Raw genomic sequence first — 26679 nt, 5'->3', positions numbered from 1 at the left:
GGGGCGGGACTTGTGGCCGGCGCTTCATTTATATAATCGCACGTCAGCGCCAGCAAATAGAGAGGAAGCAAAAGAAAGTGACGAGAGGGAATCGATGTCGGGGGTTCGAGCACGCCGGAGCATTGTTTGATTTGTGGTTGTTTGAGTGGCGCGTGTACCAAAGAGTGGAAAGCAAAATGCTTTGCCACGTTACCCGTCCGGACTCGGTGGTGATGGAAGTGGAAGTTGACGCCAAGGCCAACGGAGAAGACTGCTTGAATAAGGTGAGCTTCGTCCGGGACCCAAGACGCCGACATGGCATCCTTTTTCGGCAAACTTGACTCGTAGCACAACAAACGCGTGCTTGTGGCGTGAATTGGCGTCTGCCCACATCACTCCATTGATATTTACAAACTTCATTCCGCTCTTTGCATGTTGCTCGTTAATTGGACAGATGAGCGAAAAACAACAAGCAGGAGTCGCAAGTTTTCTAAATTCCGGATGCGGCAAACGCAACAAAAGTGAAGCTGCATTCACGTGAATTGCTTTCCTCAAAGGTTACTCGAGTTCATTCTCAACGCCGAGCGCTTCACGTGACGTCACACTAGTTTGTCCGCTTCTCCGATGGAATCTAAACTCGCGCTCACATTGAATTTGATTTACGTCCATCAGATTCCTCTGCTCACTTTTGTGCTTCGTACGCACGACATGAAGGAGTTTGAACCGGTTATGTAATCTGGAGCGACTCCGACTGCTGCTGCTGGCTGAGGGGCACGTGGGCTCAGGGGCGGAACGTCGGAGGGACGAACACCCCGTGCAAAAAAAGTCCAAATGAACGTATTCTTGTGCTTGACTCGTTATGAGGCACGAGTTGAACTACAAGAGTCGACCAGCAATATTTTGGAGAAAAAGATCTTTATAGTGCAAGAAGGTCTGCTATTATTCAAGAATTCAGTTTTAAGAAAGCGATGATTGAGGCTGAGGGTTTTGTTTAGGTGGTCCGCATATCAAAGTATGAACAGTAAACAAACAAAAAATACTCACACAGCAGACCAACAAAAGTCTGTTTACACTTGCGAAGTACAATTACGTTAAGTATGACCTAATTATTTTTTCCTTGGAACAAAAATCCCAATTTATTCTTTTAAAGTTCTGTCTTTTTCAATCTTATAAGATTACAAAAAAAAATGATTAGTGTATAACTAGAATGTAATTAAAAAAATGCTGTGATTGTTTTTGAAATAATTTTTTTTTTTTTTTTTTAAGTATATTCAATTGAATTGTCAGCTGTCGGAATTGAGATATTTTCTAATATTGCGTCCATTGAGTTCCCTGCATTTACTTCCGGTTTGTCTTCTGTCGGGTTCTCATTGCATCTTCTCCAATTTATCTTTTTGTTTGTTCGGTCAGGTTTGCAGGAAGTTGGGCATCATAGAGGTGGACTACTTTGGGCTGCAGTTGACGGGCAACAAAGGCGAGAACCTGTGGATGAACCTGCGCAATCGCATCTGCCAGCAGGTGGACCACGTGACGCCGTGCCGACTGCGGCTGCGGGTCAAGTTCTTCGTGGAGCCTCATCTCGTTCTGCAGGAACAAACCAGGTGTGCGCACCGCTTCCACTTATTTCCCACACATCGATCGGGAGAATCGTTTCATTTGAGTTTTTGCGTAAAGATCATCATTGAAAAAAAATCATCCGAAAATCCTTTTGGGTTTCCGATGTATTTGCAAAGTCGCATATTGACGGACTTTTTGTCCTTCGTTACTGGCTGACGATCTCATCTATTTGGTCGCACACAGTCAAACGTGAAACCCAAAGTTTGTTTTCGGTTTCTCTCTCGTCTCGATGAAGTCTACGTTGACGGTACAATTTGCCGGCATTTATCGTGCGTAATGCCAAAAGTGAAGTTAAAAAAAGCCTCGCTCACGTTCACGTTGTCTTGTGTTTGGCGCGTTTGTGTTAGCCTGTTACTTAGCTAATACTTTTGATAAGCGAAGTGGAGCAAAATTGGATTTTTGAGACTAACATGACAGACGTTATTTTTAAGGCAAGGCAGCTTTATTGATGTTTGATTGACATTGTGGCCTCGGGTCGTATCGCAGTTTGCTACACGCCACAAAATGCCCTCGAGTAACCCCATCGCAAGCTCTTCTGGGGTTACTACGGGTCATTGTGGTGCAGCAGGATATGCAGAGTAACCCCACCATTTGTCTGCATGCCGGTACCTTTCAACTCCTTAACCCCCCCCCCCCCTTTTTTTGGGGGGGTGTGCGCTGCCCGCCATCTGTTGATGACCTCTCTGTAATCTCGTGTGCAGGCAGCCAAGTGTCCCTCACACTCTGGAGGGGGCGGGGTTAACCATCCTCTTTTTTTTTTTCCTTTCACTTTCTGCCTCAAAGGGTTCCCAAATCTGGGCCTGAGGGCTGCTGCACAGTCACCGCAGTTCACAGGTCAAAGCTTCGTTTTTGGATGTCCCACTTATCGAACAGTTCACTTTAAATACTTTTTTTTTTCTCTCTCTTCGGAAAAACAAAACGGTGTGACTCGGTTATTCGTTTCCCAGAAGTGACCACCCACACAAAGCGTACTAAAACTTTTGTTTGTCATTGACTGAGCATTTAATTCCTCGTTTTAGTAATATAAACACGTGTGTGTTCATTGATTGCAACTGTAAAAGATTAGCCACCATGCTGCCAAAGAAAGTTTGGCGTGCCGGCCTTTTTTTGATCAACTCCATAGAACTCGGGAAACAACTTGTAGCAAAGATGCAAAGATGCAAAGATGCAGTCCGTGAGGCCGATCACGTTCCCTTCAATGATTTGGCGAAGAAGAAAAAAACGTTCAGAAGCCGATGTCGCAAAAGATGACCTAACGGAAATGGTCAAAATAAAATGTTGCCTATTTAATCGGTATGATAAATGGTGGAATACTCCATTCTAAAAAAAATCGAGTTTTTATATGTATCTATTTTATGAGTTATGTTTGATACATTTGGCACTTTTTTGTGTTGGTAAAACTGTTGTTATTCTGTATAAAAGTGCATCATTTCCAAGGACAAATATTTAGCTTCGGCTTTTGTACGATTCTTTCCGCTTTTCATCACAAAAACAATCTGCAGTCCAACGCGCTACGTCCAAATCCTGTTTCTATTTATAGCCGCGTGCAGACACGGGTGAGACTGGCAAGCACCGAGTCAGGAATTCTGCTTGTCAAGACTCATTAGTTTGAGGGCCGTACGGTGCTTCCCAATCCTCGACTCTCACCAGCTCGGTGGCCTTGTGGTAGAGTGTCCGAGACTGGGAGGTTGTGGGTTCAATCCCCGACGAGTCATGCCAAAGACTCCAAAAATGGGACCCATTTGCCTCCCTGCTTGACACTCGGCATTAAGGGATGGAATTGGCGGGTTTGATCACCAAATGATTCCCGAGCACGGCGCGGCCCCTGCTGCTCAAAGGCGGAGAACGGATTTCGCCCCACTCGGTTTGGGTGTGACAATCAGTGGTTCTTTAACTTAACTTCTTTTTTCGGACATGAAGTATTCACCTATTTGCAGATTGGTTTTGGAACCTGTGCCACATCATTTGTGTAAACGCTGGCTCATTTGTTTTGAGTTCAGTTTTGACCTCATCCCCCACTTACTCGCCTTTCAAACGGATTCCTTTCAAATGTGTTGACTTTGCACAGGGAGTCTGCTTTTCAAGCGGTCACCCTTGACCTACTTAATGTAAGCCCGCGTTGCCGCTCTGCAGGCACGCCTCATCGTCACACACACACACACACAAATCTCGTATGCAAAAGGCACCCATAGGCGATGCTGGGATTAATCCATGCGTGCACATGAAGGTAATGTTCAACTGGTGTCTTGGGAACATTAACACGCACACACACACAAATGAGAAACTAGGCCGCATGCGTGTGTGTTCATGCGGCATTGCTTCAAGTGTGTAAGAGTTTGTGCGGCAACCGAGCCCAGCCGTTTGTCGCGACGGCAAAAACAAAAAGGCGGGCGACGGGTTCCAGGCTTGCGCGTCTGTGCGCCTTGGTCATCATCCTCTTCCCCCTTCGAGTGCCTTTGCATTACGTAACGTGCTGCGCTCACAACGGCTTATGCAAGGCGCCGTTTGCCTGCCACGTCAAGCTGACGGCTTGCCCCCAGCACGCCGTTTAGCTTGCGGGGGACGTATGCGGTGCGTACGGCACGTGTATTGTGAACCCACAAAAGGTCAGGAGCCATCGCAACAAAGGCTTCATGTCCATTCACTTTAATGACCGGCAGCCATTTTCTAAGCAGAGTTCTGTCACTCGGCAATGAAGTTAACATTTAAAAGCATGTTGCTTTGTTTGTGTTGTTTTCAGCCAGACTTTAGTTTATCATGCTTCAGCAGCCATCTTTTTTTTTTTTTGAGCCCAGCTCTTTAAATCCATGAAATAGGCTTTAAACTTCAAGAATCTGTTGAAGAAGTGAAGTGAGGACATGGCAACCTTCCAGTGGTGACCCCCCCCTTCCCCCCCAAAAATAAGAAAGTCTGTTTTGTGTTGTTGTTGTAGTTAAGCATCTCATTTGCATTAATCAGCTTTTCTGTGATGTGGACCAACAAGCCTGCTTGCGTCGCTAAACTTCAGCCGCTGGGGGCTGTTTTTTGTTTAGTTTTTTTCTCCCCTTGCCCGCTCTTATTTGATTTAGTGAGCATCGGGTGCAACAGCAGGGCACAACCTATTGGCACGCACTTAGATTTAAAAAAAAAATAATTATCGCAAGTATTGAATCTGTTAACCTTCTGTGTTCTTATGCCAAGTTTTGTTTGTTGTTTTGCCTCAAGCTAAAGTTTAACTATGGAGAAATCTTGAGCCAGTTTTTTTTTATTTTTTTTATTTTTTTTATTTTTTTTTACCTCTAACCACATTGCATCCAGTTGAAACATTGTTTGTATTTGTAACTTATTTAGGCCACACAAAAAATCATTCAGATTTCAGCCACAAAATCTATAAAATGGCAGAAAAAGTCTTGAGGGCTCGTCCTAAATTGAACAGGAAGTTTTAAAGCAGGTATTTTGTGAGAAAATTCTCAAATCTTTTACGGGCGAATTAGTCCAAACGACTCAAAGCAGGTGTCGGATAATTTGGCAACGCAACATTCCAGGGATGTTTTGCATGTGCCATGGATTGTGGGTAGCGCATGGCAAAGTTGATCATTTCCATGATTGTAAAAAATAAAAAATAAAAAGGGGGGGGGGGTCAGGCACGAAAGCCAACCAACTTCTTTGACGTCTCTGCACAAAGCGGCAAGAGCCATACGTTGAGAACGTCCCTTTCTCCGTGCAGATTGATGAGAGTTTACTGGAGTTCATTGACTGCTAGTAACCCCGGCATTTGGAACGCCAGCACAAGCCGCATTGTTGGGACGGAATCGCTTGCGGCTGATTGGCTGCGAGCGAGTGCAGTGGTGTTGGGTTTCACTTTGTGTGGGGACGTTTTGTTCTCACCGTCCCACTCGGGGTGGAAGACCCCAAAAGGGGACAATGCTTTTATAGAGACACACTGGGCAAACTTATTTGGACTTTGCTACCAGTTTGGTTGTCCGCTCCCTAAGAATGCGTACAAACATTTTTTATTTGTGTTTTTTTTTAACACAAAAGTAAAAAAAAAAAAAAAAAGGGCGCCACTTTGTTCCTCGTATGATTGAGCATTACGAGCACATATACAAAGAAACATTTCGTGTTTGTCGTAAAAACCTTTTGGCTACTGGAAACCGTTGACCAAAGAACACACCACGTCCGAGCCGCACCGTTGTTGTTTTTCCCGATGACATGTTGAGAGCTCGCACGAAAACCACCGCCGGGTGCCGGCAGACGTTTTTGGCCGCAAACGGTCTGCCTTTCGCCAGCTGCGCCCTGCAGGAGTTTCGCTTCCATCACCCGGAAACTTGCTAACCAAACTCTCAACTGTTTTTATTTACAGCACGGATCGTTTGTGTTTATTTATACTGCCAGCGTGAGAAGCAGTTTCGTTTCGTTGAGTTTGTTTGTGGCGCTTCTGTGGGAGAGTTGATATTCCCCCCCGCATTCCGCCTCAGGGCCGTCAGACTGGAAGAGACGTCTGTCGGCGTCCCTGCTGATTCTTTTTAAAAATCGTATTTGTCCCGAGCCCAACAGCAGCACCTGCCGAGACGCGGGCGAGTACCACGCAACAACCGCGTACTGGCCTCGCTGCGCTTTTCTCGCGTTCCATTAATTTTTATGACCGCCGCCAAGGATGTTTGGCCATCGTCGCCATTTGTTTGCTCGACAGAAGCGACATCATTTTGTGGACTGACGAATGTACGTCTGATACATTAATTAATTTTTTTACATGCATTTCTTGTAAGTCACGCACTCGCTCTTGCCTCGTTACATTTTTCTTTCATGACCAGGAATGTTGCGGTATAATAATTTCTAGGTTTGTTTTGTAAGATTACAGAAGCAACAGAACAGCACACATTTGTAAATGTTGAACTTGATCCAAATGTGGCTAGTTTGACCTTGACGGAGGTCGACACTTTTGAGTCCATTTAACAGGTGGTAAGCGAGCTCAATAACCATAAACCAGATGCAAAGTAAATGTTTTGAGTTTATGGAGAAAATATCGGTTTCAAACGAAGCCAGGCTCTAATGATGCTCAGTGACGCGGTGGCCGATGGTAACCTCACTCCGCCTAAACTGCAGTAACCCCGGCAGGTGCCTTGCCCTATAGTAACCCCAGGTTGGAACCCTGCTGCTCTCCAGTCTATTGTTTGCATCAGGTAGGCCGCAAAAGGAGCAGCGCTGCTGCGTCACATGACTCCTGCTGCGCCTGACACAATGAAGCAGTGTTTGCTGTGTGTGTGTGGAGTGGAGTTGGGGGGGGGGGGGAACGGGGGGGCTAAGACGAGGATGTTTGACATCGTATCAAAGCACTGCTTGCTACAACCCCGGTCAGCGGGCTATGCCGCCAGCTTGTTATGGTCTGGCTTTATCGGGAGCGGCCCTTGCGGACTATCTGCTGCCCCCCCCCCCCCCCGATGTCTAGGTCAGTCCCCGAAGACCGGGTAAGGAAAGGAAGTGCTGCTGTCTTACTGTAGTCCCCCACGGACCACCTCCTCGGAAGAGACAGTCCAGAGACTCGAGCTATGTTTACGTCTAACAGTTGGGTTTGCCACGGTAAAACTTGATCTTGAGATCTGTTGTCTTGAAAAATTTCCGATTTGAAAAGCGGAGAAATTGCTATGTCGCATTGTTGGGGCGAGTTGCCTTCAAGCAGCACCATTACGGACCATAGCCCAATCGAAATACTTTTTTTCCCAGCTCGCTGTCCTTTGCGTGAGGTTCCGATGCGGCATGAAGGAATCGATGCGGGAATTTGCAGGTTTCCGACGCATTATCAGAAGCGTAGCAGCCGTTATCACATTGTGAAGTTTTACTACCCGCACTCCAGAGATCATCGCTAATTGGGGGAAGTCACTAAGTCCTGCCCAAAAAGAGCTGTCAGATCAACTTGCTGCTCGCAATTGGACCAAACAACTTGGTGGCGGATACAAAAGTGAAAAAGTGTCCCAACGTGAGTCATCAGTAGGCCTGCCCAACCTGATTTGCAGCTCCAATCTTCTTAAGGTTACTGTGCCGTAGGTCAACTGCAGGAGGAGTTGCCGGCCGAGGTTACTTCAGTTCAGAGACTGAGCGATGATGTCAGGATGTTCTGGTCTCCTGCTGTTGAAGAATTCCTTACATCTTGTGGACAAAACAATGGTCTGCCCCCTGCCCAAGTCGACGTGTATTTTTCAGAGTAGTTGTTGTTTTCTTTGGCCGGGCCAGAACTCCGTGTTCTCGCCACGTTGTTCACGCCAAACAAAAACACCTTCTTCTCGTAATGCCGCCATGTTTTCATCGAGATGAGTGGGCTGAGAAATTCCCCCCACAAAGCGCTGTCCGTCTTCTGCCAAAAAAAGTACCAATCGCTGTCCATTGTTGCCGGCAACTGCAGCGAGACTTACTGCCACTGTATCGGCGGTCCTTTTTGACGGGAACTTGTGATTGTCCCTCTTGCTGAGGCATTGAAAACAGAAAGTGAGTCATCGTGCCTTTTGTCCAGACCGCCAGGTTCTGCCTCATTGTGTTCCACTTTTCCCAATGACTCGCCAGTCACATTTGAAAATAACCAAAGCCTGTACATGCAAAAACCCGTAGTATACTGAATGTCAGTTTCTAGCGGTAACCAGTTCCCGTTTCTCCACCAGACACATTTTCTTTACGCATGTGAAAGAGGACCTCCACAACGGCCACCTGCGCATGGGCTCCGAGCAGGCTGAGGAACTGAGCGCCCTGCTGGCCCAGGCCGAGTTCGGCGACTACAACCAAAACACGGCCCGGTACTGGTACTTGGAGCTCTGCGGCGAGGAGGCGTGTCCTGCCACTGTCAGCAGGTAATATAGGCCAATATAACACGAATGTAACAAGTTCAAATAAATCAATACGAGTAGTGGCGTTGCCCTTGAAACTCTTATGCAACCCGTTGACCGTTCCAGAGGGTCATGTTAGTGGTCCGTTCCTCGACGACTGTACAAGATCGATGGGAACATGACACTTTTTTGGGGTGGGGGGTCTTCCTGAATAATCGCCGACCTTTCATCGCAGCATCGTGTCCAGACACAAGGCCCTGGAGGGCTTGAGCCAGGCCTCGGTGGAGTACCAAGCCCTGCAGCTGGTCTCCTTGCTGGAGCACTACGGCGTGGAGTGGCACTGGGCCCGCGACGCCAGCGGCCAGCGCCTGGCCATCGGCGTCGGACCCGAAGGCATCGCTGTGTGCAAGGACGACTTCAGCCTCATCAACCGGTGCGTCCAACCCCCAGGACTGTCCAAAAACTGATCCCGTTCAACCAAAAGTGTGCTTTGAGTTTGACACCCCTGCACCCAACACGCCGTTCATAAATGCCGCCCTCTCTGCGCAGAGTTAGCTACCCGGTCATCCAGATTGCCACTCAGTCGGGGAAGACCGTGTACCTGACCGTCACCAAGGACAACAATGACAGCGTGGTGCTCATGTTCAAGCTGATCAGCAACCGCGCCGCCAGCGGCCTGTACCGAGCCATCACGGAGACGCACGCCTTCTACCGGTAAGCGGCTCTTTTGGCAACAAATCTAGCGACTTTTGTCAACAAGCCACTTAACTCATTCACTGGCAGCTATTTTCACTGAAGCAAGCCCCTTCGCTCCTGGCTGTTTGACTGGATTTGGACTGATTTTGCAAGGCCCACGGAATATTGTGTTCTATTGCTATAAAACCGCGGAACCTACCAAAGAAAGATTAGAGTCTCTTCTTTGATCAGGAAAGAAACGAGTATATTTGTATCCATTTCCATTTTTCAGCAATTAGCATTAGAATATAGCTAAGTTTCATCATTATTCACAAATTAGTTTCAAACATTTTTGCAACATGGCCCTGGTTGGTCTCTGATACTCTGCTCTGTATGCTCTAGCATTACAAAATGTATAAATACGTCTTTGGGAGCATGGTCATATTTAAAATTGGACTTTTTGATACGTTTTTGGGCAGAGCGCAACTGAGTTAATGCAGTGAGGCAGCCTAAGAACTAAAAAGTGAATTTGCATGATTTTTCCATCCGCTCAGGTGCGACACTGTGACCAACGCCGTGATGATGCAGTACAGCCGCGACTTCAAAGGCCACCTGGCGTCACTCTTCCTCAACGAGAACATCAACCTGGGCAAGAAGTACGTCTTCGACATCCGCCGCACCTCCAAGGAAGTCTACGACCACGCACGCCGCGCCCTCCACAACGCCGGCGTGGTGGATTTGATGTCGCGCTCCGGGGGCGAACGCTCGCCGCCATCGCGCTCGCCCAGTCGCCAGGACGGCTCCGACGACGACGACGGCTCCGACTGCGGCAACTGCCAGCAGAGTCGGGCGCTGCAGGAGAGGCTGCACAAACTGCAGGAGGCGCTGTTGTGCATGCTATGCTGCGAGGAGCAGATCAACGCCGCCTTCTGCCCCTGCGGGCATCTGGTGTGCTGCCAGACGTGCGCCAACCAGCTGCAGGTGAGGCTCGGGACTCCGCAACCCACATTTTCAGCACCAAAGAAATCCGATTGACACTCCAAAAACATTCAAAACTGTCCAATACAAAACCTTATGTGCACTAGAGATGCTGGGCAATAAATGGAATTCATTTGATAAATCGTCATTTAAAAAATCGAATTGTTTGCGAAATCGAGTTCTGCCATCTGGATTATTAAAAGCTGTTGTTTTTATGTTCTGTTCCATCCAAATTGTTATTGTAAATTGTAATTTTGCACAAGTGGCAGAATGCTGGACGGCAGTTTTACAAGCCATGTTTGCAATAGCTACAAACGACTTCATTGAAGTACAAACTATGAAAGTTAAGTTTATGTTAAAACTGATTTATAATCAATTTACATTATTGTAGTCTGAACATTTTGCACAGGAATTATTTTTGAATAACTGTTTGTTGGGTTTATTAGATTAAAATCGTAATCGACCCGAACGACTGGAGAGAATAAAAAGCGATTCTATTTTTGGGCCATATCGCCCCCAGCCCGACTCCAAACATGTTTTGCTATTTTAATTGAACTTTTTTTCAAATCTACACTTTCAACCCTGACGTAACAAAATGCGACACGGCTCCCACCAAGTGCATCAAAGGCAGTATCTTGTGACGCTGCCAGCACTTTAAATTGATTGATGTGTAAAAAAAATAACAGGACGTGAACCAATATTAATATCAATTTGCCCCCTGAAAACCCCCGCCCATATTTGGACATTTCTGTTCACCAGATGAGCACTGCATGCAAACCGCTGAATGCGCCTTTCCTATTTCCTGCCAGTTGTGTCCGGTGTGTCGCTCTGAGGTGGAGCACGTGCAGCACGTCTACCTGCCCACCTGCACCAGCCTGCTCAACCTGGCCATGGCCGACCAGCAGGCTAACCGCGTGGTGGGCGGCGGCGGCGGCGGCGGCGGCGGCGGCGGCGGCGGCGGCGGCGGGATCCCCGTGTCTATCTGCCGCGACGACTGCGGTGGGGACGACTACGACAAAATCTTCACGCACACGTGAGGGTTGCCTCAGGAGCGGGTTTTTTTTGGGGGGGGGTCCGTGTTCCGTTTCCTGGACTCTTGATGGACAAGCCACTCCCCCCTCACTTAAGTGTGTGTATTTGTGTGTGTGTGTGTGCGCTGCCAAACGTTTTTAGCGCTTGAATTTCGACGATCAGTTGAGCTGATGCGTCACACGTTTCCTTCTTTTTCATTTTATCCTGATTTTATTGGTTTTACTTTTGAAAGTTTGAAACTAACTCGACTTTTGTTTAACAGTGTTTGGTTTTTATCTTGAGTTTGTTTGCGTGCTCGTGAGGAGGCTAAAGCAGCACATGCATCCAGACACTCCGCCTTTGAGCAGACCGTCTCCAGCACCGCGTTCATGCGCGCGAAGTCCAGCACAAACAAGACTACCTGCAGTTGAAACAAAAAAAGAAAGGGTGGGCAACCTGAGACCTGCGAGGGGAAGGGGGGGAGGATTTCAGAGTCGAAAGTTCAGCAACGATGAAAACTCAAATGCCGGGCAAATTAGTGTCATCCCCGAAAAGTGATCCTAAAATGTCTGCCTCCGCTCAAAATGGTGGCCGCGCCCCTGCTTTCAAAGCCTCTTCTTGCGATATAGAAAATTCAAGTGACTTTTTGAAAGGGTACAAAGATGTGTGCAATATCTGTCTGCTTGTTGTTTCCTTTTTTTTTATTATTATTATTTAAATGTCAATTATTTAAAATGTACATTGTCACTTTACCAAGGAAGCTGCATCACACTGTTTAGTTTTAGCCTTAATGTAGCAGCACCGCCATCATTGTCTCCAACACATTTTTTCTTTCTTTCTTTCTGTTAAGAAGAAAGTTAGGGACTTTTCAATTTTTCACAAGTAGCGATTTGTTTCTGTTTTCTGAAGCATTCGACACTCTCTGTAAGATATCATGCTTTTGACAAAGTATTAATAAAGTTTTTTTTATGAATACAAACTTGGTTTTGGTGCGTTGGACAATTACTTGAAGACTTCTCAATTAGCGTCTTCAAACTGCAGTTGCATGGAACGAAAACAACAAGACGACATTTGCCAGCACCAGGAAAGCAGACTCAAGATTTCAAAGCGGCTCGACGGGTTTTCAAGGGCGAGGTTACTACGTGTCAAGTAAACAAGCTCCTCTTAAGGTGGGATGGGGGGGGGGGGGGGCTGTAGGCTTACCAATTTTCAACTGCCCTTAATGAAACACGTGATGAGAGAATGGGAAAGATATGACGATGACTGAGCCGACAGTCTCGTTTAATATCAAATCTGATCTAAGTAACGTGGAGGTCCCCAGGGGTCGGTCCTGGGGCCGATGCAACTATTTACTTTGGAGAGAGATCTCATATGCAAGCTTTTAAAAGTTCCTACAAATATTTTACTTTTCCCAGAGCTTTGATTTATTGGTATTAAGCCACCATTATATTTAAACAGCCCTGCGATTGGCTGGCAACCAGTACAGGGTGTACCCCGCCTACTGCCCGAAGCCAGCTGGGATAGGCTCCAGCAACCCCCGCGACCCTTGTGAGGACAAGCGGTACAGAAAATGGATGGATATATTTAAACGTAAAAACAACAAATTATTTGGATACACGGGCGCAAATCAATTGAGCTCAACAAACAATTTAAAAGGAACAAATATTTAGGACTCTTTCCATGATCCAAATAGCATATTTTTTCCCCCCAACGACGCTTTTCTATAGCGCGACAAGTTCCATTTCTTGTTCTGTGGTGATGGTGAAACGTACTCCTTCCTCTTTATACTGTAGTTTACGTTGGATTTACAGCACAAGATTTTGTGTATTTAAGCTGCCAAAAGGGCCATAAAAAAAAAAGGTTAAAAGTTAACTCTTCTATCAACAAGATTGCTTCTTTTTTTGTGTAATGCCTGACACATTTGCGAGCGTTTCTGGTTTGAACTGGTTATCTGTTAATCATGCCGGGATATTTCCCCCAAAAAGCTTGGCAGAGTTAAAAAATCCAAATCAAATATTGACAAGGAAAGAGGATGTGAAATTCCTGTTATTGTTTTTTTCATGACTGCTGGGACTTGACATATTTTAATAATATACATTCTTCAAAAGTGAATGTGCTGCTATAATAGACGTCATTGGCATTTAATGCTAAAGTCCAGCGAGCAGTGACGCGTCGCGCGCTTCATCTGGCGTGATCGTGTACAGTACGCTGATAAGGTGACGTTCGCAACGCTGATAAGCTGATTTTAGAACACACTTGATTGATGCACTTCTGCAGGTGGCACTAATACACGACTGCGCCATCGTTTGTCAAAAGTGAGTCAATAATGTTACATTTTTATGCATCCATTTCAAATGAATGATTTGATGTATTTATTCGACTTTTTTTGAAGAATATTTCATTTCATTTAAATTGACTGTTTCTTATATAAACACTTAATAGGTTTACCTTTAATCTAAGAATACAGATAAATATACACAAATATTATATACACATTTTGGAATGTTTATATATATATATTTATACACACAGCGAAGAACACTTAACAGAGAAATCTGTAAGAAAAAGACAAATAAGTAAAAATAAATAAAATGTCACTTACGTAAAGAAGGGATGCAATATTTCCTTATCTTTTTAAAACAAATATTTTAATATGACATAAAATTTTCTTTTTTTTGTCTTTTTAATTCATTCATTGAAATGCAAATTTGATTAAAAAAAACACAGTTAAGTCTTAATCTAATTAAATAACAATAACCATTTGACTCAAATGTGCACATTGCATAAAAATATAACTGTGTGTGTGTGTGTGTGTGTGTGTGTGCGTGTACGTGATCGCAAGCCCAAGAAAAAGCGCCCCGCTAATTATTAAGCTGTCTGACATTTCCACGTTAGACTCATCCACTTGAGCCAAAATGATTACCTTGACCCACAAGCGCACGTCGAATCATTTTTTTGATTTTTGAATTGATATTTAAACCCGAAGAAGCGAAGCATGTTGCTTCCTCTTCATCTTCATCATCAGCTGAGAAAAGCAAAGAGAATTTTGTATCTGCTTTTGCTTCCAAGTAAGGCCAAGAGTGCAAATAGGAGAGGGTGACGCGTCCTCCTCACATCCGACTTTTCATGTTTCCATTTCTTGTATCTGCAAATGTTCAGCGGAACGAAGCCCACGTGCACTGAAGATCAGCCACTTTGCTTGGACGGACGGACGAGTAACAAATGTCTCACTCAGCGCTTTCTTATCACGTATCGCTTGGAATTAAAGTGTACAGTAAGAGGGGTCATTAAAAGACACTCGAACAATTGACATGCCTGCGAGAAATGACAGCATTTAATTGAGTTTGGAATATGTTGACGTTTTTAATTCTACTTGTCCAACCTGTGAGGCAATTCATGGGAAGGTAATAAGACAAAACAGACACACGAGCCTATAGATCCGCCGGGAGACTCTTGGACTGTTGATAAATACAGTATATTGGACAAAAAGGTATTTTGAGGCTAATTTTTTGGGGGGAATGAAACAAAATAGGATGTCATTCAAATGCATATTACATTTTTCAACGGCTTAAAACCAAACTTGCTGCTATGAAGATTTGAGCTTTTACTATAGAGTGTGCATTGGAAAGCGTCACGTTGCCATGACAACACTTTCATTTTGGCTACAGTTTACTGGAAGTATTCTGCCACCTGCTGGTGGCTTTTGCAGTTACACCTGTATTAGCCCTGAAAGTTCTTCTGAATAAAAGCATGGATTTATTAAAGTGAGGTGTTTATTTGTCTAAGACAATTACGTGAATTCCCGAGGAGGATTTGCCTCCAGCACGACCACTGGTAATGGCCAAAATCCAAATTAAAACCACAATGGTACACTCGCGCATTTGACGGCGAAGGTTCGAATGAGTTTTCAACGTCCTATCACAATGAACAGCCATGCCAAATTTGGTGCGAATTAACAAACTTTGCTGCCAAGCTCCGCCCACAACGCAAAGGGATAACTCTAATTCTTTACAGTTTATTTGTCATCCATCTTTTTGTAAAATCTCATTTGAGCTTGGCTGACCATCAGGTAAGATTTACATCCGGTACAGACGCCTGGAAATGGGCCAAGCGCTCGTAAGATTATGTGGTAGACCACCTGCTCGTTTCACAGCAGGAGGTTCCATTCCAGGTTGCATGCGTCCTGGCATGATGAACATCCAAGATGGATTTTGTGGCAATCGAAAGCGCTGGTGCCGGACGCCAATATTTTCACACTCATTTCAATGCTAACTCATCCAAGTGACATCTTCAAATCAAAATGGCCGACCACCCGTGCATTTCACAGCATAGCGTCTTTTCCGATTTCCATGCGAACACCCGTGCCGGATTTGGTGCAAATTCAACTCATTGATGCAACCACTTCCCAAGTTGTCCCTCTTGCGGTTTGCTCGCAATGCTCCGAGTGGACACCGGGTGTGCTCTTTAGCACTGCAGCACACACCACTGCAGCAAGTGTGTGTGCGTGTGCGTGTGTGTCACTGGAGGAAGAGGAGATGAAAGAGGGTGGAAGAGGAGGAGGAGGAGGAGGAGTAGGGCGTGAAGGCCCAAATAAAGGCATGGGGGCCGGGGCAGGACTGGGCCCCCCTTTGCTATAAATACACTGGCAGCCCGGAGGCTCGGATTTGGTGGTTTGGACTTCGGATACGGGGCCACCACCGTCACAGCTGCAGTAGTTGCCTTCCTCAAAGGAATTACATCATCATCATCATCATCATCATCATCATCATCATCATCCAGGATGCCTCGCGTGGACGCAGACCTCAAGCTGGACTTCAAGGATGTCCTGTTCCGGCCCAAAAGGAGCAGCCTGAAGAGTCGCTCTGAGGTAACGTCGTCGCTGTTGCGTTCAGGAAGCTGACACGCCCCAAAAGTCGCTTTCCTTTAGATTGTGCACGTCCCATAATGTTGTATACATCTTCGGCTATCAGTGTTGTTGTTGCGTAATAAGAGCTAATGGCCGGCCGGCCGCCCTCAGAGCAGCGTGACCTTCTCCAAAGGCAAAAACCACTTCAGCGCTCAAAAGCGCCACTTGTCACTGATTGCATTCTTATTTATGGAAGCTTTTTTTATTAGTCGCAACAAGGTCCTGCTGGCCAAATAGTGACCCCACCCACAAGGCACGGAGCCTCAGAAATGTTCGATCAAAAATGTTTTCAATCCCATAGATGACATTTTATATGGGTGATTTTTCGCTGCCTTGCGGTATTTTGTGACAGCCATTTTTCCAGAACCGCGAGGGAAGAGTGCGGAAAAGGGCAGAGAATGTCCAAATCATTTCACACGTAAAAAAAGAAAAAAGAAAAAGAAAGTACAAACACCAAAGCAGATCTGGCCAACACAACTGCGCGTCTATATCGTTAGCTAGCCTACCACGCGAGTTCGAAGCAATTTTAGTCCCTCCGTCAGATGGTCAAGGACAGAAAGAGCCGCTGATTGAATAAAAACAAACAAAATGAATGAAAACGTAACAAGTCTGACCCAGACTGATTAACAGTTAGCCACTATTCAGAACCAACAACAGCCAACGCTACATGCTCATTCGCCGACTCCCACGTCACTCACCGGACCAGGCCCTCGGCACGCATTCAAAGGCGCAGCTACTACAGTATTGTGCAACACAAGCATGGAGGTTTCCAAGTGGATCAAATTACATATGACTTGTCTGGGGGCGTAAACTACAAATAAATACTTTTTTTTGTAACTTATAGCTTCTATCAAAAATACAATGTGTGAATAAAAAATGGGACTTTACTATCACCTAAATAAAAATGAAAAGATGAAAAATTATGTTTTATATCAACACTAATACAATTTAATTATCAAAAGATTTCAATTTTTGGGGAAAAACTACTTTCAGGGGAAAAAAAGTTACTTTTTCATGAAAACAACGACTAGCTTGAAGTTAAAATATGTTTTCTTTGAAAAAGGCTACTTTATTCTGTTAATATTGCAAGTTTTTATTTAAAAGAAAATGCATGTTCTAACAAGTTTTTGTAAGACAACATACAAATTCATTTTTGAATGATTAAGACCTTTTTGTAAAACAAAATAATCAACCGATTTCCTGGAGAGAGAAAACAGCTCTAAAAAAACATTACTTTTTATTTTGTAAAAAAAAATATATATAAAAAATGACAAATAAATAAATAATTAAAACAAGGCTTTATTCTTGTAAAATCGATATTTTTTATTTAGACAAAAATATGACTGTTTATGAAAAAAAAACAATTTGTTTCTCCACAAAAAATGCAAGCATTTTTTTTTCAAAATTCTGGCTTCCGCCCTTAAAGTTATAGCGCCGTTTTGTTTTGTTTTAAATATAACTCCTCTTGCAACACGACTTTTTTTCCTCTCAAAGATTTTTTTCCCCCTTAGACTTAATCATTTTTTTTTAATTTAAAAATGCTCCTCATAACATAACATCACTCAAAAATATTTTACTCCCTTAAAATATGCATTGTTTTCCTTAAAAACAAAACAATTCTCACAACATTATGACTGTAGGACTATTCTTGCCTAATGCACAACTTTCTTTTGTTCCAGACTCAGGGGAACCCAAATCTCAAGTTTCCAAATGTTGCTATTGTGAATCTTTGCGTGTCGACAGAATACGACAGCGTGACGGTTGCATTTGTGGCACCGGCAAGCACGGGACGTCCGCAGCAGCAACACGAGTCCGGCGGGACTCGTGTGAAAAGGCGTTTAAAAATAGGAGCGTGTGCATTCCCGACGTAGCGGGCAGCAACACAACACGTGCGCTTGCCAATGCGGCAGCAAACTCCGGCAAATAGAACATCAGAGGTGTGAAAACAAGTCACATACAGTGGATACAAAAGTCTACACACCCCAGTTGAAATGTCAGGTTTCAGTCATGCACTTCAACATTTTATTTGGGTTTCATCGGTGGCAGAGAGTTAAATGTGATTGGTTCATTCGCAACGCAATGACAATAGTTGTCTTCATGACTTTAAAGGTTATGTTTCCCAAGCTATGATGAGCATGTTTAAATAATTACAAAAATAGTTCCAAATAAAATGAACACTTTAAGAGTTGAATCAATTCTGACCGTATGTAATGTGCCAAATCGGTCAATGTGTCAAGGCCCAGTCCTGATTTGTGATTGGATGACAAAGTCACGTGTGCTAATGCTACTTGTCCTAGGTGGACCTGCAGAGGACTTTCACATTCCGCAACTCAAAGCAGACGTACTCGGGAATTCCCATCATCGCCGCCAACATGGACACCACCGGAACCTTCGAGATGGCCCAAGTCCTCAGCAAAGTACACACACTAATTATATTTTTAAAAACATACACAAATTAGGACTAAGAAACCAATATTTTTGTTCCAGATGATTTGTTCAAGAGTCTTGGGTACTTTCAGCATAGGTAGCGAATTTTGATTTCTCGTCAGGGCAATTTTCGCTAAACGTTAGGTCTAAATAACCTAAGCCAAGTTATTGTACACTATATACAGTAATACTTAGTCTAACTAACAATGTAGTTTAATTTTACAAGTAGATAACATATTATTATTGTTTGCCTCACAATAAATACATTTTACAATATGAACTCCTCCTAATTAATTCATGATCATTTTATTATTGTGCATAATTACAAATGACGACTTTTTCTTAGATGTCCCCGTTTCTAAAACAGGGCGTTTTTCTAGAAGCAAAACAAAACAAACTTTGCTCAACCACACAAGTTGCAACTGGTGTTGGAATGCTACTCACGAATTTTCATTTCGATGGAGAGATGATGGCGACAATTGGGTGCGACCACGTCCGTGAGCTTGATGGATTTCAATCAGATTGTTGGATTTGCTACAAGAAGCAATCAAAAGGCAAACATTAGCGTTAGCATGCTCGATCGCTAATCGAGATTAGCATTTTGCTTTTCTACACAAAACATTCCGTCGGAGAACAAAAACAAAAGAAATACATGAAGTACTCACTCTGCATCGTCTTACAAAGGATCCAAAACGAACCAGAAAACTCTTTTGGCGAATATTTTCATCAAACTTGTTCAAATTTTGTTTCTGTCACTCATCGCAAGTGACCAATTCCAACTTCCGGGTACAACCACGCCCCCCACTACCTAATTGGACATTACAGACCAATCAGCCAATGAAATTAAAGAACCGTAAAAATTGACAAATATTTGAAATGCACAAATAACCTTTGATTACACGAATGACTAGACATAAAAACGAGTTAAGCAAACTCGAACTATTGTAAAGGTAATAATAATGTAAAATACTTATTTTTGTTTCTTTCTGTTTCAGCACACGCTGTTCACGGCCATTCACAAGCACTACACGGTGGACGAATGGAAGAACTTTGCTGCTAATCACCCACAGTGCCTGGAGGTAAAGCTTTTTTGGACTTCTAAATCACAAAAAAAAAATAATAATAAAATAAAATAAATAATAATAAAGACTTGACCTTTGACTTTTTATCCCGACAAAGAGGAAAATATATCTCTTTGTCTAAAAATATATAGTTCATTACTTTGTTTTTGTAAGATGAGATTTGTATTTTATTTTAACAATTAGACTAAAAAAAAGTAATAGTAAAGTAAGTAAAAGTAAAAATAAAATAAAAAATAAAAGTAATTCTTGCAAGATTACAACTTTTTTTTCTTGTTAAAACTTTAAAAAAGGCATATGCTAATTGAAGTCGGGTTTGGTTTTTTTTTTGTCATTTTGTGGCGATGTTGGCGACATTAGCATGTAGCCGCTAGCTCGGGCAGCGGAAGCGGTGACCTGGACAAGCTGTGTGCCATCGCCCAGGCCGTGCCCGCCCTCAAGTACATCTGTCTGGACGTCGCCAACGGATACTCGGAGCACTTTGTCGACTTTGTCAAGACGGTGCGAGGAAAGTTCCCCACGCACACCATCATGGTACACACACACAAAAGCACACACACACTGGGATTTTCATAATGTCCACTGGGGGGTGGGGGGTCCCTTTTGTAGTAGACACTAAAATTGCAGACTTTTTAAGGAACTTAAGTCCACTCTTCAAAATACTGAATTTTTTTTGAAAAAGTATAAATACTTGAGTAGATTTTCATGTCGTTTTTCTGGCGACTTTTCCTTTCGCATGTTTGCGCAGGCCGGTAACGTGGTGACGGGGGAGATGGTGGAGGAGCTCATCCTCTCCGGGGCCGACATCATCAAAGTGGGCATCGGACCAGGTGGGCACGGCAAAAGCCACAATCACATGTCACTTGTTGCTAGGCACAGTTGAGCGGGCGCAAGTTTAACAGCGAAAATAAGTCAAAGATGTCTCGTTTTCATTTTTTGCCATGAAATCACTGTTCTGTATTGTATATAAATATTATTATATATTAATATATATATATGTATGTATGTATGTAATATATAAATATATTACAACAGCACCATCTGGTGGTGGGGGGCACTGCCCCTTGTGCGCTGGTTGCACTCACTGGTCATAATATTAGGTACATCTCATACAGAGAGTAGCTTTTTGCAAACAATTGAATTATTATTGATAATAACAATTGGAAATTATTGATACATTTTAGGGTCCGTGTGCACGACGAGGATCAAGACGGGCGTCGGTTACCCTCAACTGAGCGCCGTCATCGAGTGTGCCGACTCGGCCCACGGCCTCAAAGGACACATCATCTCTGTACGCATGCTCACAACTTCGTCACTTCCGTGTCGCTATCACAACATTAAAAACAATGCAATTGGACAAGTGGCGTGGGCAGGTCCTGTTGCTGGGCAATGCACCGTAGTGGCCAATAGAGGGCGCCCTGATCAAAACCTGTGCAGCGGCTTGACTGATTTCCACGCTTTTGTTTGTTTTTCTCAGGATGGCGGCTGCAATTGCCCGGGAGATGTCGCCAAAGCCTTTGGTGAGAGAGAGCGGGGGGGGGGGGGGGGGGGACAAACAAATGACCTCGTTCTTGAAAATGATGACTTGAATTGTTTCCCCTGATATCATTTGAACTTTGGCCTGGAAGGTGCTGGCGCCGACTTTGTGATGATGGGCGGCATGCTGGCGGGACACGACCAGTGCTCAGGCGACTTGATCGAGAAGAACGGCAAAAAGTTCAAACTCTTCTACGGGATGAGCTCCGACACGGCCATGAAGAAATACGTGGGGGGCGTGGCCGAGTACAGGTAATACTTCGATTCCGGTGGGCCATGAACATTATGGAGAAAAAGATTCGCTGTCAGTTGAATGCTGGGCCACATCAAAGTGTAGTTCCAATTTTAACCAGTAGGGGGCAGTCAGTACTTTTTTCTTTTTTTTTGTGATTCATCAGTGCAACACTGGGCCAACAAGTCAAGAAGTCAATATATTTGACGGGTGCTTGGACTTGGACCATACAACACTTTTTACTTCTTTTGTTTTTCATGTTGGTCTAAGTCAGGGTGTCAAACATATGGCCTGCGAGCAACATTGAACCCTCTGGTGGGCCGGTTCTGGACAGAACAGAACACAAGCTGCAGCTTTTCACTACAATTAATGCTGATTCTGTCCACTGGAGGGCGCACTGAGAGGACTACGGTATGGTCCGAAGGATTTGTTGGGGACATTTCTGAAATTTGGCTGTTCAGATTTGAGGCTTGGATTTTCTCAAATAAATTTCACATTACTCTGCAATAAGACAATAATTATAAAGGGGAATATTTTCACAATGTACTTTCATTTGCGCCATAAAAACAGGAAATGTTTAATGAATGTTTGAACTTAGACTAACTACTAACCTTGTTTATTAAACTAATAATAATCAAATATACCTGTACTGTATATTATATTATGTATTCAAATATTAAATTAATAATGCTGGTCAGCAGAAAATGTTAATTGATTCAGCTTTTTGTGCCCCTTTTTTTTACCGGATATCAAAAATTAATTTTTTAAGCACATCAGGTTTTTCAGAGAATTAAAAATATATATATATATATATGTAATTATAATTATTTTTCAAGTTCGACCTATAAAATCTTACGCAATATGGATTTGACCATGCACTGTAATTGCAAAAAATCCCACCTGTTGTTGACTCTTTTTCAATCATCGTTTGCGCCATGCAGGGCGTCGGAGGGCCGCACAGTGGAGGTTCCGTACCGGGGCGATGTGGAGGCCACCATCCGCGACGTCCTGGGAGGCGTGCGCTCCACCTGCACGTACGTGGGCGCCGCCAAACTGAAGGAGTTGAGCCGCCGGACCACCTTCATCCGCGTCACGCAGCAATCCAGCCAAATGTTCGCCTAGCGCCCCCCTGTGGGCCGGATGCTTCAGGACATCTCAGGATTCTCTGCTGTCAACCGCCTCGACCGATATTGGACAGAAGCTATGAAATGTAATGAGAGCGGTGCCTTGACTTACAAGATGAATATGTTCCGCGAGCATGTTTGCAACTCAAAACATTTACATCTCAAATCATCTTTCGCCGCTGAAATGAAATAAACAACGACGACGGTCACAACAGCTCTACGGGCTCTTTGCACGAATCCACCACTTCCTGAACTCAATACCATTCCTTTATTTCCTGTCTTTCATGATTGGACAAATTGATTAATCCAGGTGTGTCTGGCCATTGTCGTCGTGGTTACTGAGGTCAGGCACACCTGGATTCATCGGTTTGTCCAATCATGAAAGACAGGAAATGGAGGAGTGGTGGATTTGTGCAAAGAGCCCATAAGCTGCAGTAAGTCGTTTCTCGTAAGTCCAGTCACCGCTGAATTTGACACAGAAAGACGACTAAAACACCAAAGGCTCATTTTTTGTTGCTCGACTTGAGACAAGAAAATGCAAAAACCCCAACATGTCACTTTCTGGTTCAATGCAATAAAAGACGTCTGCTCATCATTGTGTAGATGCAGGAATAATTTTTCATTGGGGGGGGGGGGGTATTCATTTTCAAAGACAAAAATTTACTTTTTCATTAAAAAAGGCATATTTGACTTTTATTTTGTGTGATAAATTTCCAAGAAAAAACTTTGATATTTTTGAGGGAAAAAAAGGATTTCTTTGCAACGAAAAATAGATATTTTTAGATTTTTTGGGGCAATTTCTAATGAAAATAGATTTTGAGAAAATGTTTGATATTTTTAAAAAACAGAACATTTTCAATTAAAAAGTTGTACATTTTTAAATCTCATGAAAAAAGGTTGGGTATTAGAGAATTGGCTTTTTAGAAAATGATCATATATATTTAATTTTTAAAGATTATTTTGAATTTTTAATAATAATTTTTAAAAACGGTATATTTCCAATTAAAGTTGCAGATTTTTTAAGTCAGTTTTTGAAGGGAACAGTTTTATGATTTTGGTAACTTTTGGGTGGAAAAAGACACCTAGATTTGAGGGAGGGGGTGGGGGGGTGACACGGGGTCATAAAATAGAGGTTTGTGCCTCAAAACAGACAACAGCCCCCCGACCGCTTGCCCATTCACGCGAAGCATCTCAGTTTTTTGGATCTGCTATTACAGGCTTTCCATCATTCATTTTCCATCCACGTAAAATATGAATGCGTGTTGTGCGTGTGACAGACAGGTGGGTCAAAACACACCCCCAAAAAACACAAAGTGCCCGTTTATTCCTGATATGTCAAGATTTCATTTTTTTTTTCTTAAGAGGTGCAGATTTGAACACAGACGTCAAATACGTACAGACGCCAGCTTTCGGCATGGCTAGCGAACAGGAACAAGAAGAAGAGGAAGAGGAAGGGGAGGAAGAGGAGGAAGAGGAGGGTGAAGAGATGATGGGGAATACAATCGAGTACAAAGTGGGAACCAGTGCGCCCCCTGCAGGCCTCATTGTCCTTTGCGAGCCACCGTCAAGTTCAGTTCCTCGGTGTGCAAAGACGGTGAAGCGGGGGACAATCCTGGACATCATCATCATCATCATCATCATCATCATCATCATCGTCAACATTGTTAATCATGTTAAATGGTTTCTCCTAAATGTACACGTTGTATACAAACCAAATAGCCCACCTTCAAAACTGAGTCAAACATTTAAAGTGGGTCTATACATGTTTTGTTTTTTTCCTTTTTGCCTGAGTTGGTTATCCAGCGCTATGGACAAACAAAACCAAAATAAAAAAACAATCCTGATTTAATATTTATACACAAAAAAAAGTGCCCACAAACTGTATTTTCCTTTTGTGTAGTTTTTCTTTTCAATTGTCCCCCACAAAAAACGCTCAAAATCTTTTCTTTTCTTTTTTTAATCATCAAGTAGTGCAAGAAAAATAAGTGAGAGAAAAAAAGTGATCCTCCGCGTTGAGGATGCTTGTCGGGGAAAAAAACATCAAAATGTGGACATTGTGGTCCTTTCCTAGCTGACGATGTGACAAACGCACAAAAGAAGCCACAAAAAATGTTAGGACGGCGCCGGCGATGACGACGTGGAGGACGGCCGCCTGCACGGCCCCTCGGACCCTCGGACCCTTGGACCTCAAACCACACGCCGTCGGATTATGTGCAACAAAAAACAAACGGCGCTCAAATTTTGTCATTGGGAAGTTAGCAGTCCAAGATGGCGGACGCTGCACTAGCCAATGCGGAAGTAAACAGAAAATAATTCATCAATATTATTTGAATCTACGTTCTGCCTTTTTTTTTCCTTCCCTTCCAATCAACATCAACCAACTTTTGTCATTAGTGTGAGAGAAGGTCGCGCTCCAAGATACGCGAGACAATGTGCAAAATTAAAGTTGAGGGGGGGGGGGGGTCTATTTTCTGTTTTTCGTCGTTTTTTGTTGTTGGACTTTTCAGCCTTTTCTGTATCTCTTCCCTCACCCTCCAATCTGCAGCCAAGATGGCGGTTGCAATGCTAAACAATGTGCAAAATGAAGCAAAAGGAAAAAAATAACTTTTTTTGAAGGTATTTTGTTTGCTTTTTTGTTGTTGCTTTTTTTGTTGTTGTCTCTTCCACAGTCGCCCACTTGAGTCATTCATGTGAGAGAAAACGGCGGTTGCTACGCTAGGCAATGTGCAAAATAATTTGGGGGTGGATTTCTCTGCCTGTTTTTCTTTTTTTCCTCTCCCCCCCCATCCTGCGACACCCCAATCGATCAAATGTTGTCATTTGTGGCAGAGAAGGTAGCAAGCAGCCCAAGATGGTCGTTAGTACGCTAGACAAAAAAAAGCGGACATTTATTTTTAGTTTTATGTTGAAATTGCTTTGCTTTTCCTTTTCTCTTTCCCACGCCAATCAACAGTCGGTGACTTTTGTCATTTGTTTGAGAGAAGATAGCAGTCCAAGATGGCACGTGCAAGTGTAAAAAAAAAAAAAAAAAATGGGGGGGGGGGGCAAAATAATAGGGAAATAAATTACAAGAAAAAAAATAAATACTTTCAAATCCTTTCTTTCGCGACAAGAGTCACTTTTTGTTATTATCAGTCCAAGATTGTCGTGTGCTACGTTAATGTGCAAATACAAACAAAGAACAACAAAAATTGGGGGTTTAAATTGTCCTTTTTGTCATTGGTTGGAGAAAAGAAAGTGGTCAAAAGATTGAGGTGGTTTACACGATTGGGCAAAAATAAAAACAAAGTTTACATTCCGTCATTTTCTTCGCCACACAAGAAGTCAGCGGTCAAAGATGGCGACCGCCACACGAGCTCGGATTCCAAAGTGCTGAAACGTCAAGTCTTTAAAAGCCTCCACTCACATGTGCATCATCTCTTGTTTTTATGACTTTTTTGTTATTTTTAAACATATACATACATTTATTTATATATATATATAAAAATGTGGTCCCCACTGCGGCAATGAGGTTTGTCTTTATGAACCTTGAGTAAGGTTTGTCCATTCGCGCACATGCACACAAGAAGGCCGTTGGGGGAGGGGCAGAACAAAAGCAAGCTAACGGCTAGCACGAAGCTACGTCGACTTGGGACACACGCGGCGGGGGGGGAAGGGGGGACGTTAGGTGGTCTCATATTGCACATGACGAAACATTTATACTTGTTTGGGGGTGCGTGAAAACCCCAACATCCCTCTCGCTTGCTCGGAAACAGTCGGCTGCCTTCGGGAATTCAAATGAAAGAAATTAGGCGGCAGGCCGGCAAGGCGGCGGCGGCGGCGTAGCGAGGGTTGCCCAGATGCTCTCCCGAGGACCCCCCCCCCCCCCTCAGTCACTTTTGAAACGACATCCTGGTTACGTCAAAGCCTTAATGGCCCCGTAGTAGTTCCGATGCCGTCCCCCCTAGCTTTGCTCCTGGTCCACCTCAAGGTCGGCTCTTCAAGGGGCTACCGAGTTGCCCCCGAGTTTGGCCTCTGATTGGCAACCCCAAGTGGTTGCTAGGTTGACCGCACGTATCCTTCTCAGTTGAGCAAGCCCCTGACTGGCCACTCACTTGGCTCCCGGTACCCGCTTCCCAGATTGGCCCCAATTTGTTCATCGGTTGGCCACAAGTCGCTTTCAGTCTACCCCATAGTTTGGGCCGCTTGTCTCCTAACGGGTCTCCTAACGTATTTCCAAGGTTAATATGAAGCCCACTCGGTTGCCCTGAGGTCCCCCCCAGAACCCCTCTAGGTCATTACTTGATTGCCGCTAGTTTTCCCCACTCCCAAGGTTTCCCCC

The 26679-nt window shown here is 43.9% G+C and overlaps 3 protein-coding genes across 4 annotated transcripts in view; 2 read left to right on the top strand and 1 right to left on the bottom strand.

Annotated features, from left to right (window-relative positions):
• Positions 1–19184, bottom strand: part of LOC147157335 (dysbindin-like) — a 41100-nt gene extending 21916 nt beyond the window's left edge. For both annotated transcript variants that reach the window (XM_086062702.1, XM_086062706.1), the window contains exons 1-2: positions 19053–19184; positions 18832–18921 (exon numbers count right to left, since the gene is read on the bottom strand). The gene's annotated coding sequence lies outside the window, so the exon portion shown is untranslated. The remainder of the gene's footprint in view (positions 1–18831; positions 18922–19052) is intronic.
• LOC147157336 (E3 ubiquitin-protein ligase MYLIP-A-like) lies at positions 57–12033 on the top strand. The gene is made up of 7 exons (XM_086063275.1): positions 57–263; positions 1390–1580; positions 8229–8414; positions 8626–8823; positions 8940–9104; positions 9620–10046; positions 10853–12033. The coding sequence occupies exons 1-7, from the start codon at positions 177–179 to the stop codon at positions 11078–11080; spliced, it is 1482 nt and encodes a 493-aa protein (XP_085919401.1). The 5' UTR covers positions 57–176; the 3' UTR covers positions 11081–12033.
• Positions 15551–22953, top strand: gmpr (guanosine monophosphate reductase). The gene is made up of 9 exons (XM_086062700.1): positions 15551–15921; positions 18258–18377; positions 19383–19466; positions 19827–20000; positions 20215–20296; positions 20651–20757; positions 20944–20986; positions 21095–21254; positions 22176–22953. The coding sequence occupies exons 1-9, from the start codon at positions 15835–15837 to the stop codon at positions 22354–22356; spliced, it is 1038 nt and encodes a 345-aa protein (XP_085918826.1). The 5' UTR covers positions 15551–15834; the 3' UTR covers positions 22357–22953.
• Positions 22954–26679: the final 3726 nt, after the last annotated feature.

Source organism: Leptonotus elevatus, chromosome 19, assembly GCF_054856555.1.
Source record: "Leptonotus elevatus isolate MCC_2025b chromosome 19, RoL_Lele_1.0, whole genome shotgun sequence".
Taxonomy (NCBI): Eukaryota; Metazoa; Chordata; class Actinopteri; order Syngnathiformes; family Syngnathidae; genus Leptonotus; species Leptonotus elevatus.
The sequence above is the reverse complement of the archived record's forward strand: the minus strand, read 5'-3'. Positions and strand labels throughout refer to the sequence as shown.

Excerpts from the sequence above, each read along its gene's own strand:
- LOC147157336 (XM_086063275.1), top strand. The coding sequence starts at position 177 with ATGCTTTGCCACGTTACCCGTCCGGACTCGGTGGTGATGGAAGTGGAA. Across the intron at positions 9,105-9,619 it reads GAGACGCACGCCTTCTACCG|GTGCGACACTGTGACCAACG; the intron begins GTAAGCGGCTCT and ends CCATCCGCTCAG. Across the intron at positions 10,047-10,852 it reads CGTGCGCCAACCAGCTGCAG|TTGTGTCCGGTGTGTCGCTC; the intron begins GTGAGGCTCGGG and ends ATTTCCTGCCAG.
- gmpr (XM_086062700.1), top strand. The coding sequence starts at position 15,835 with ATGCCTCGCGTGGACGCAGACCTCAAGCTGGACTTCAAGGATGTCCTG. Across the intron at positions 20,987-21,094 it reads AGATGTCGCCAAAGCCTTTG|GTGCTGGCGCCGACTTTGTG; the intron begins GTGAGAGAGAGC and ends TTGGCCTGGAAG. Across the intron at positions 21,255-22,175 it reads GGGGGCGTGGCCGAGTACAG|GGCGTCGGAGGGCCGCACAG; the intron begins GTAATACTTCGA and ends TGCGCCATGCAG.